Source organism: Centroberyx affinis, unplaced genomic scaffold (genome assembly GCF_046629955.1).
Source record: "Centroberyx affinis isolate AG114_WGS23_722 - 3 ecotype Tasmania unplaced genomic scaffold, CSIRO-AGI_Caff_v1 ptg000179l_1, whole genome shotgun sequence".
Taxonomy (NCBI): Eukaryota; Metazoa; Chordata; class Actinopteri; order Beryciformes; family Berycidae; genus Centroberyx; species Centroberyx affinis.
In genome coordinates, this window is record NW_027278876.1 from 7,783 (window position 1) to 20,196 (window position 12,414).

Below are 12,414 nucleotides of genomic sequence, written 5' to 3' on the forward strand. Positions count from 1 at the left end.
CCCCCCCCCAAACATGGGAAAGTCCCAAATAAAAGTGTCCATGAGGTCTCTATCATACATGTATGTATGTACACACACACACACACTGAGAACTGAGTGAATATTATTTTGTGGAGACAGTAAACATCATTCACAAATAGACACACACAAAATGCACTTACCTATTCAAACTAATTCCCAGCGAGTCATACTTGTGTTTTTTGGTCATGTGCCCTTGACCTCCACCCCTTCTAATCCCCGCTGGGCAGAGGGCAGTAAGGGGGGCGGCAGGCAGGGGATAACGGTGTAGACCCTCAGCACTTGTTACCAAAAAGCTTTACAGGAGCTTTACAGCTCATGAAGCCAGACTATAATCTCCCAGACGCTTCACACATATGGCCCCATGAGATCATCCAGACCACTTTATGCCCCCCCCCCAAATAAATTGCTGCAGTGCATTAACACATATCAAATAAAAAGGATGATTAAAAGATGATTTTTGCCTTAAGAATACCCATGCTGAAAACAGCCTGTGTGTTGATCTGTTTGGGGTCCAGGGCTATAGTGTGTGCGTGTGTGTTTGTGTATGTGTGTGTGTGTGTGTGTGTTGTAGATGTGGTTGGTTATGGGGGCATGTCTGGGTCACTTCTCCTCCTCTCCAGATTAGCTGTAAAGCCAGTCTCCCATTACACCCTCTCTAGTCCTAGCCCTGGTCTAACGAATGTCACTGAGCACCAGCACAGAGAGACAGTTGGGGGTGGGGGTGGGTGGAAGGTGGAAGGTGGGTGGGGTTTGGGGTGGGGGTGGGGTGAGGGTGCAGACAGGCCAACATTGTTTACAGATAGAAGAAGACACAAAAGAGATGATGGGAGGAGGCAGAAATACAAAATATCGTAATGACAGGCATCCTCAGACAAAAGACGCAGACAATCCTACATGGAAATAGAAAACCACTGTGATTGCTGCGAGGGAGACTCAGGAATGTGAAATGTGGAACGCTGTGAATACGGCAGACTGTATCTACCATCTAATCTGATTGTCCTACACCATCTTCTGTCTCTTGTGGAAGACTGGATCATCTTCCTCTGGGTGTAATAAATTAAAACCCTTTCCTTCATCTTCACCACTGAGCATGTCCTCCAGGGCCCTGACGTGTCTCTTCTTACAAAGGATCGGAAGTATGGGGACACCATGAAATTAGAAAAAGGCATATTTCAGTTCCAACACAGCAGCAGGACTGCCATAAGAAAAACAATCAGTTGACAATAGAAGTGCAATCATGTCCAAGGGACTTATCTTGTGCAAAAGTCGATGGAACAGAGTTAAAAAGGTGTTGGTTTTTTGCTGGTTGGGTGAATTAAAATGTAGAGGGTTTTCTTGGCTGTCATGTTCTTGGACTGCAGCCTAACCTTGTCGGAGAAGAAGGCCTGTATACATGCAGAAGACTCCATTCAGAGACTAAAGGCAAATGGTTGGGTGAGGCGCATTTGGATGGTGTTGTGGGAATTTGCCTTATTTGAGATGCAAATTCCACCAAAGAGCTGAAAGACCCGGAGAAACAGGTGTCCGAGGAAGTGTGCTACTGTGTGGGTGTGTGAGGGAGGGTGCGGGGGTGCTGCGGTGGTTGTGGGGTGTTGAATGATAACACTGGGTGTATTGAGTCCCACTTGTTTGGTCCTGTGTGGCATTTCTCCTCTCCGATCATTGTCTTGTTTCATGTGTTTAATGCTACATGTAAGCAAAAACACAGGAAATGTGTTATCGGTGTGTGTATCGGAAAGAGGACAAATTTTAAATATTTCCAAGAGTATCAAATTTTATTGATTTAAATGTAATTTGGTACAAAAAACAGCTTGTAGATATGAGGATGCTTTTGTAGTCTAATTAGCAAAGAGAAGGGAGGTAAAGCACTATATACCCATGAACATAGCATAAATTGACAGATTTTCTTTAAGTATACATTCCTCAGTGATTAGCAGTAAGCAGCATCTCTCCAAAGTATTGGTGTCCATAATGTTGAAACACTGAGTCTTTCAAATCAACCTATGAAACTTTGTCTCCACCACTTCTATTCATATATCACAATTTATTTACCCTCCTGGACTTTGGGCCCTGGTTAATCCATTAAAACGGAATGAATGGGCACCGCACTTTTGACAGGAATTAAGTTTTCCAATCCTAGGACAAAGCTCAATGGCACCACCTACATGATAGCATGGAAAGCTGTTAGTATAAACTCCAACTGATTCATGTTGGTTAAATGTGCTTTGTGTGCATGCTTAAAAGTTAGAAAATCCCAATGGAAATAGACTAGAGTGGCAATAAAATCATACTGCCCAGCTGACTGCCGCACATTTAACAATTCACTTGCACTTCAGAGATCAGATACGGCAGATTCCATTATGCACACGTAGCCAATATCTTCTTCAACTGGAAAAATATACAAATTGTACTAAATGCAAATATAAAAGCTTCATTGTTCCTTCTTATGAATCTTGGCAGGTAAACAGTGCTTCCTAATGGATAAAAATAAACCCGTAGCATCTCTTCAGCCTCCACAGTGTGTAAAAATCAATACATACATACTACAAATTTTCCTTACAATAAAAAACTTAACAGGAAATAATCTGATGCTTGGTTACACATATAATTATTGATTAAACAAGTTCCTGGATTGGGACGGTTTCATGTTGATTGCATATCAATTAATGAACAATTTCTTCACTTAAAACATCTCAGATATAAAACTAGTACATCGACATATATAGTCATGAGTCCCTTGACCTTCTTTTAGTTATATTTTGTTGCACAACAAAGTTATTTATAAGTGGAATTATTTGGCATTTGTGTCTGACATCTACACAAAATAATCTTGTATGAAAGTGAAAAGAAATTTCTAAAAAAAATCATGTGAAGGTATGAATTTCAAATAACAGCGAAACCTAGTGTGCAGCAATAGTATATACTGTACATCCTCACTTAATTTTGGGCTAAATGGTGTCACCAGAAAATATTTGTTCAATATTTTGTATTACATGTTGCTCAGCCTTCATATTTAGTTTGTAGATTGCACTAGAGTCCAGTTTCTAAGGTTTCAAGGGGAAAAAATACAGTAAAATACAGTAAAAATATATACGCAAAAATATACAAGCTGCATTTTCAGTAGACTTTCTCCTATCCGGTTCTAAGAAAACTTAAGAGGTCAAGGGATCCACAAACCTTTGAGCATGATTTTACACAAATAGTTTCGAATTAGTGTTCTTCAAATTGCCATTCTCCCATATTTCATTCACAACATAAATATACACCCTATGCTCTCCCAAACTGAAAAGAGGATCAAATATGACAATATGATTGAATAAACTGCTTGGATCTTAAAAACATGCATTCAAAATCTTTGGCTTGGTGGCACAAATTTCCCTGCACACTTCTTCCTTCATTTGAGAGTCAAACAGCTAGAATCCACTGTTGCTGTTGGCTGATCTGAGGACGCCCTCAAGTGTTCAACAACAGCAAACAAAAAGTAATGGATGCACTACACTAGTCAAGAGACCATTCTAAGTAGACGCATCTAGTATTTAGTATGAATGATTGAGTCTAGCAAAGCAGGATAAATATGAATATCTGCGCTGGCAACATAGTGACTAGTGTAGAAGAAGAGGAAGACTATCAAAGGCAAAGTGCTCTACAAAAGATCTCATCAATTAAGACAAAACCATACTTCATTTATAACAAAGGAGTATTCAAGATAATCACAGCACTACTTTTTTAGAGGCAAATAGCAGCCCTAACTGTTGTTAGTGAGTGAGTGTGTGTCCCTACATGCCCAACAGTACGAAACTAAAAACTGCACTCTCCATACTCCCAAAGGCTAAAATCTCATTTACATGTGCAAAACAGTGTACATGGTCCCCATCTGCTGTTGCTCCCTGGCAACTACTCATTTAACACAAACCTGTCTCATGCAGTCACTGATATGGATACACTGGGCTGTGGAAAAGTAGGTGGTACAGAGTTTCTTGTGACACTGAAAATTGTGATGATTGTCACCATGTTGGTAAGTTAGTAAAGCTTGGATGGAATGATTTATGTGTAAACTGGTGAAGAAGTCCTCCTCGCCTCCGCCCTGCTACAGGTAGGTGTCATGCTCTGCGCTGCTCAGACTCTCTCTGGACCCTTGTACGGTCATGTGTTTGAGGAGAGGTGAAGGGTCGCCGACAGCCGGGTACAGATTGGCCGTCTCCTGTGGCGGTGGGATTGTCTTCTTCCGTTTTTCCTCTTTAGTCATTTTACTTTCCTCGGTCTCCTCTCCTCCCTCCCCATCGCTCTTGGTCGCCAGAGGAGATTCCACTATGATGGTGGGCTTCTGCCTCAGGTCCTGCCGGCTGGGCGGCTCGGCCGTCATGATGGCCTTGGCGCCGTGCATCCTGGGAGGAGACTTGCAGTTTAGATCGCCACGGGTCTCCTTCCAGCGTCGCAGCTGAGCGAGGTGTTCCTTCTCGATGTCTCTCTCAGACACTGGTAACTCAATAATCTGAAACACAGAGAGAGAAAGTGTGGAGAAACTTGTAGCAAACACCGTGAAGTCTGGATTGACTGCTACAACTGTGAGGCATCAGAAAAGGTTTTCGGGTTTTTCCAATGATGATCATCTATTAATAGGGATTTTAGGTTACAAAGGTTTTTTTGTTTGCCAGCTGTTGGCCATGTTAGAATAACTAACTTAGATCTGTGTGCAAGCAGCTAAATAATCATCATCACATTTTAACTGTTTACTCTATGTGGTTGAAAAACAACACAACCTTGACAACAACACTGTCCTGTAGATGTGTTTATCTGTTGAATTTTTTAATTCAGTGATGTTTTTTGTTAGTGGCTGCCTGGGTATTACCCTACCTCCCGCACCAGGAAGCCTTCCTGCATGTAGTGTGGGTCTATGGCCCGCAGCAGCTCCATTGTCTCATACAGGCCTTGACAGGACTTCAGTTTCTCTTGGGAGCCCAGCATGCATTTCAAGAGAACCAGGCCGACTCGGAAGATGATCTTCACACCTGAGAACAGCATCACAGACAAGAAGTTAGTGAACAGCAGTTCCCACTAACTTTTGGATGGGAGCCCAATCTGGGAGCCGCACATAATTGTTCGTCCTGGTAGAAAGGAGTGATATTCTTCTATATCCCAAATGTTCCTGTTTCCAATCTTTTTACCCTTTCATGCCTGCAGAATAGTAAATATAACTTTTTGCTTTTCAAGGGTGATTTCATTATTTGCTGTAATGCTGAGGTTTGCAAAGATGACAAGCTAGTTCACATCTGAAGAGAAGGATAATGTCTGAGTCAAGGCTGACTGATTATATGATAAATATGATGAATATGATTAATCATTTTGCGTAAGTGAGACAGTGTTGATCAGCTGGATTTGACCTTTTGACCTTTTAAGTTCTCATATTCCTTATTACAAACAGAAATAGAAATAATAGGTAGGCTACATGTGTTCGGCATTTCCTTTGATATTTTAAAGGTAACTGCTGTAATCTTGCTTTCACATTTTTAGGGTTTGGCTGTGGTCATGCTAACCTAAATCCACAATAGCAGGCACAAGTATCATTTAAACAGCAAAGACAAGTAAACAGCTACGTAACATAAAACTTTTGGCCAATCTGCTGGCCAAATGTGAAGTTTGCTTGATTTGGGACTCTATTTCCTGGAATTAAACTTTGTAATGTTTTGAACACAGCTTCATTAAATGAGCATTTAACTGTTTTAAATTCTCACATCTCACTTTATTCGCACCACTCCTGGGTGATTCACCTGTTTCAGGCAGACCAGGGCGTGGTTGCTTGGTGTGAAGCCAAATTCGAGTGGGACATTCTCACCTTCACCACCAAACAAGGCTGATGTTCAAGTACTCAAAGTAACAATTTCACTTCTGATTTTGACCAATGAAACACATTATAGGTGACCTGCATCCACACCATCATTTTCAGAGTGACTTGCTAAGGTCGGAGTAACCGTGTTTGGTGCATGTTTTTCAATTCACCACGTAAAAAACACGTCAGTAGATGATTTTGCTCTTGTGATATCTCACCCTCACAAAGGAACATGTCCCAGACACGCAGAACGGAGGCCCATGGCAGAGTCCTGGAGAAGGCACACATGAACCACTCCGTCATGTACAGGATGGGCTCCAGCTTGTGTTTCTTCAGGTGGTAGTACGCCACAGGAGACACCCGCCGCAGCAGCGCGTACAGGATCTCCCCATCCAGCTGGATTGCCTCCTGTGGGGACGGCAGGGGACAGCAGTCAGCAGAGAAAGAGGGAGAGAGAGAGAGAGAGATGGGTGGGGGGTGGGGTAGGGTGTGGTGGGTGTGACCGACAAAGAGAGAGAGAGCAAATGAGAGTGAGAATGAGACAGAGAATAGACTCCTTTCTCTTTGCTTAATCCAATTGTCCGATTATCTCGTCCTTATTGCCTGGTCACCTGCTCATGTTATTAAGTCATTAGCTCATCAGTGTCAAGCTAGAGACACACTAGCCTTTGAAGTCCAGGACCAGCCAGTGAATCAAGTCAAAAAGTTAAGAGATTTTTGTATATCTCCACACTGAAGTTACTTGACAAATTATTCTCTATTTTATTTTTCTGAAAATGTTTACTGTTCTGTTGGACTGCCGTTATCACATTCAAGACCTTTTATTCTGGAGGCTGAGTTTTCTGCTGGGCAGTGTGATCTCTGGAAACTATATGTGAGGTCAAAGTACAGAGATCCCACTCTTGCAATGTAGCTGAGATTTTGTCTTCTAAAGCACAGTGTTTTTAGAGATTGCTACAATACCTTTAGGATAAGTGAATAATAATTGGATTATCAGATTCACAAAGTAAAATGATCAGAAGTTTAACTTTATTTTGGGTGTATTTTTCCTTTGGTTTACCAATATTTCTTTAATATTTATCCTGGACAATTATTAACATGCTGAACACTGTGAATATGTAATCTTATTTTAAAGTCAGCTCTGCTCTGACATTATGAAGCTCCTCCTCTGATCTTTGAACCCACTTTCTATGCTCTGTCAGCCAAGAAAAAAAAAAAAAAAAAAGACAACAAAAGAGTGGAAAAAGATTATATGTGTGTCTGTCGGCAGCCTTACCAGTCCTGCACTGTAGTATCCAGGAAGGTACTTCTCACAAATCTGGACAAGACCCCAGAATGCATCCTACAAAAAAGAAAGGAAATATGGTTTTGGTATTTAAAGTCAAATCAACTAACCAATACTCTGTGAATGAATGAATGAATGAATGAATGAATGTATGATTTACATGTGTCTGCATTTGAGTGCATGGAGGGGTAATAACTCATAACTATAAATTAAGTAAATTATTAATATATATATATATATTAAGCCATACCAACAGGGAAACAGTGCCTTCATGAATAACACAAGACAATTTTGATGCCCTGTATTTCATTCTAACATGTTTAGAAATGCATTCATACATTTTCTTTACCCATTTGTTCTTTTAAAGTTCATGGTGGGCTGGAGCCTATCCCAGCATGTGACAGGCAAAAAGGGAAAAACAAACCTAGACAGATTGCCAGTCACACCACAGGGACTAGGGATTTGCTCACCCCTGGTCAGTGTGTGTGTGTGTGTGTGTGTGTGTGTGTGTGTGTGTGTTCACCTCTGCTGGCATGTGCATCAGGAGTACAGCAGCAATGGGAGCCTGAGCCTGGCAGTAACCCTCTTCTGGACGATGCAGAGTGTAGGCCTTCAGCACACGGAACAAGTCCTGCTGCCTGCACACATGCAGAACACACACATCCGCTTCAGTTGCATTAACACACAGATGGGCATCGTCAAAAGGCCTCCAGAGGGCTGCTTACCCATGACCTCCTCTCGCTACAAACATCTCATGGAAGGGGAACTGTCGATGGAGGTCCCGCTCTATGACGTCCAACCATTTGGGATCTCCTGGCTGGCTGTCCAGTTCCTGAAACACAGCCATGCATGTACTTGGAGTCAGTGGTTTAGGTATCGGGACAGCAGAGACATATTTGTTATTACTGTTGTAAACCCATGAAACTGTCATCTCTGATTAAGTACACTATATGAAGTTAAAGTACAAACTGTCAGCTACTGATAATGGGTATTTTTAAACATGATATAGGCTACTCAATCATAATTACATTACGACAGCCTGCTATTGTGAAAACAAAATTGAAACTTATGATTTATGCTCCATGCTGCTTGCATGTGTTTGCCAATATTTTCCCAGGCATGGAAAAGGCAACTTCAAATTCAATGACTTGTGTGACTTATATGACTGACCTGGAACTTGCCCTGGTTCTGCTCCCTTTTCACTTTGCCCCCAGACAGGTAGAGCCAGGCCCGGCCTCGCAGGGAGGGAGGGATCCCCTTCTGACAGCGCAGCTTCACCTGTTCAACACACTCACTGTTACTCATGAGCATGCAGCAGGCGAGGGAGAAAGAGACTGGGAGAAGGGAGAGTGGGATGGAAACAGTAGAGAACTCCAAGATGTACCTTGACATTTTTAATTTTTGTCAGTTGAATTTCAGTTTTTCTTCACCAGACACTTGGTCAAATTGTAGAAAAAAAAATATTGCGTTTGTCTGTCAGTTTCTTAATAATGTGTCAGCATTTCTCATGGAAACCAATGAGCACAGTGAGCTGCAGGTCATATAGTTAGCCAACTCCTTGGTTTCTTTGAGGAATGTTAAACTGCTAACATGCATGGAAACTGAAAGATAAAAGTTTTTTGCATAATATATCAGGTGTCCAGTGAAGGAAAATAATAATAAACAAAAATTAAAAATATCGAGGTGTCCCTTTAATTTCTAAATAGACAGAAACAGAGATTTCTTTAAGTTAAAAACTCAAAGGTCCTTCTCAAAGTCATAGCCTATAATGGACTGAAAACTCGGGATGAATGAATGACATTATGGAAATCCTGATTATTTAAATGTGAAGCAACTACATGCGAAATGGGAATGGAGGGTTAAAATCTTCTGTCATGCCTTCAAACCTATTCTTATCTTTGTGCCGGTGCCAGTGACAGACAATAAGGTCAAAGCCTTGGACAAAATTTCAAATAAACGACACACACTGCGCACTTGCATTGCTACAAATTTGAAATTTTGTGCTTGGAGAGGAGGAATGTGAGATGATCTAATTTACAGTTCCTAAAGCAGACCTTCTTGTGTTTTTTGGCCATCCACTTGTCCCAGCTGTTGAGCATCTCCAGCCATTTTGCCTCCCGCTGCCTCAACACGTCAGTGGGGATTTCTTCAGCACTGTGGAGACAAAAGACAGACAGTGTAGCTACTAAAAACATATTACACACTTTAATGTCATTGTTGTGCCACTGATGATGCTGCTGTTGGTATGTTGATGTTGTGTTTTTTGATGTTGATAAAGGGACAATTAAAGTATATCTTATCTTATCTTTATCATTCCAATGAGTTGACAAGTGGAGAAAAGACAGTGAGGGTAAACTGTGGGTCATACAAGACTAGCAGTGTCGTTTCCTAATTAAGAAATAGGCTAGCTAACATAATGAGACATTTTCTTAAGCTTCTGAAGATTCAGCAACCACAGAAACCAACATTATTCTCTCCATTTTTACATAGTTTCATTCAAATGGATAGTGGCTGCATTCGATTACTTCCTGGTATTCATGACTGGTGCAGTCCTGTCATGGGAGAGGGCGGGACAGTGGTTGATCTCTTCCTTCTCCACACAGGAAACCTCCCCTCAGACAAAACAGTGGAACACTTGCCGTCGGCAGTGAAGCGCTCCGAAAACAGGAAGCTGTGAGAAAACTTTCCCCTAGTTCTGCTCTCTACAGCCTCCTACACAAGGTATTCACCAGTATCTCACCACGGTCCTACACAAGAGTGTGTGTACACAAGAAAGTGTTGTGTGGTTTTGACACACACACACACATACACACACATACACACACACACACACTTCCTATGCTGTGGTTGAGCAGGACTAGCTAATCCTATATGTTTTTGGCAGCTGAAGGGATAAGGACAGCAGGCCTGGTCTCCCTGGCAGAAGTATAAAACAAAACGCAACTGGTGAAGTGGCATTTGGATAAATCTAAATATGAAAAGAAGAAGAAAAGAAGATAAAACAGGGGCAGGGGTTTCCTTGCATACATATACTGTAAATCACAGAAGTAATTGTGTCCACATGCTGTGTGTAAGTTGGTACTTGATTAACTTTGTAGTATTTTGTTCTTGACTTTGGAAGATGTGCCACCTCTGTTCATTTTTGAGATGTGGACACAATTAAAATGATTTTTGCATGTAAGGAAGCCTTGCCCCTGTTTTGTCTCCTTTGCTCTGCCATTTTGGGCCCCTATTCTTTCCAAACTATCTTTGAAAAAAAATATAAGACTATCATCTCAAGCACATCACAATCACTGAATAACCTAAGCCAATTAAATAGGTACACTATTGAAGTGTGTGGGCAATAAAAAGTAGAAGAGCTGAACAGGAGTTCACCAGGTGTCATCCAGCAAGGGGAAGCACCTGAGACAGGAAAGAAACTGGAGCACACCATCAACCTGCAGCCTTTGTTGTATATAAACAGACATTAGTCTGTTTATAACGTCCACCACCTAATTCAATCTAAACACACCACAATAAAGCCTACAGACTGCTTGTCTGCCTACCTTCTCACATATACAAAATTCATTCAAATGACGCTGCAATCAGATAATCTGATGACTTTTACATCCCAGATCAGCATCAGTGTCATCCCACCTATAGGAGTCAGGGGCAATGCACCCCAATGTTCTGACGACTAGATCAAATAGAGGATTTCTTACTTATATGGTGTGGCAATGCAATCCTGTCAAGAGCAACTTTATCCACGTCATTCAGACATTCTGCATGTCTCTCTTTCTCTCTCTCTCTCTCTCTCTCTCTGTGCGTGTGTGTCTGTGTGTGTGTGTGTGTGTGTGTGTGTGTGTGTGTGTGTGTGTGTATCAGGGAGAGACAGAACGAGGAAGGCTGTTATTTTTGTCGATGAACTGCCCTGGAGTGAACAGTAACGTTCATGTTACAATGATAATATTACAGGAAAAATGACTCATAGGTATGTGACAGTAATGGCAATTCGTTCAATTTATCAAATCGCCCATTAGGAAAGTTGTGTCATGAAACGCCACTTACGATTGTCCTGAAAACTGCTGTGCTCCTCCTATGAATCCATACTTGTCCGCCTGTTTCTCCTCGGAGACGGCAAAGCCGTTCACCTCCGAGTCGGACCCGTACGAGTTTCCTTCTCCATCCTCTGTCAGATTCTCTGTGGTGCCTCGCAAACTTCTGCTGGACTCTGCTGAACTGAGCCCATTGCCCCGCTCGATTCTTGCCATTTAATTAACATTAACCTTAACATTCGCCAGTTTACCGTTAAATTACTAAACTTACCCTCACGGTGTATCTTTCAAGCTTCCTTAACATGTTTAAGCTCTCCATGAAGACGCCCGCTGGTTAGCAATGATTAGCTAACGATGATTGTTTAGGTGCATCTAGCTAGCTACCTTAGCTAACTGTTACCCAACGTTAACTACAGTTGCTAGGAAGGGTCGCTTCCTAGCTGCTAGCTCGTGCTAATGAGGCAGTTAGGTAGTTCGTATCATGGCAAAATTATTCGCTGTCATCACATAATGTTATGGTCACACAAAAAGATTTTCACTAGTTAGTTAAACGGACAAAAAAACGCTAATCATCTAGTTGAGTAAACGCGAACTAGCAGTCGCTGCTGGCTATCTGCGGAGCTAACATGCTAGCATCACACAACTGTCAGCTGACACACACCTTTTGGCGAGAATCTCTGCTGTCAGCAAGTATGCAGCTAGCCAGCAGCTAGCGGCTACAGGGAAAGCAGGAACAGATTAATAAACATCCATGGCACCATTATAACTCTCTACTACCATCTACTGGTGCAAACCACTTCAGCTAAAGTCATTTTGAAAATATGTATAGCCTCCTCGTCTTTGAGGATAGCACGTCTTAACTGTAGCACACAAATCAGAACTCGTGCCTGTTTGTAAACAATACTTTCATTCATGACCATTTTTGAGTGCATAGCAGGACAATTGCCACCATACATTTGGAGTATAATTCCAAAAAATAAAATTTCTCTTACCTCACAGATATTCATTTACTTTTTTCTTGCATCCTTCTTCTTTTTCTGTTTACTAAAGAACAGGTGAACAACAGGTCAGACTTCTGTTTCCTGTAAACCCTTTACCATTATGACTGTACACATAAGCTCAGGGCTTGGTTGAGTGATGGGGTCAAAAATATATACTTGCTAGCTTAAGAAGTACCACGCCTTAATAGGTGAACTACCCCACATTTCTCTCTCTGAATTGACTGCAATCACATAGATGTCTCCTGA

The 12,414-nt window shown here is 41.6% G+C and overlaps 1 protein-coding gene across 1 annotated transcript; it reads right to left on the reverse strand.

Annotated features, from left to right (window-relative positions):
* Positions 1 to 1,804: 1,804 nt before the first annotated feature.
* On the reverse strand, positions 1,805 to 11,816 carry LOC139657731 (TBC1 domain family member 10A-like). Its single transcript, XM_071535681.1, has 9 exons — positions 11,181 to 11,816; positions 9,188 to 9,287; positions 8,304 to 8,411; positions 7,859 to 7,965; positions 7,657 to 7,771; positions 7,125 to 7,190; positions 6,067 to 6,256; positions 4,876 to 5,030; positions 1,805 to 4,513 (listed from the first exon to the last, which is right to left on the reverse strand). The coding sequence occupies exons 1-9, from the start codon at positions 11,381 to 11,383 to the stop codon at positions 4,109 to 4,111; spliced, it is 1,449 nt and encodes a 482-aa protein (XP_071391782.1). The 5' UTR covers positions 11,384 to 11,816; the 3' UTR covers positions 1,805 to 4,108.
* Positions 11,817 to 12,414: the final 598 nt, after the last annotated feature.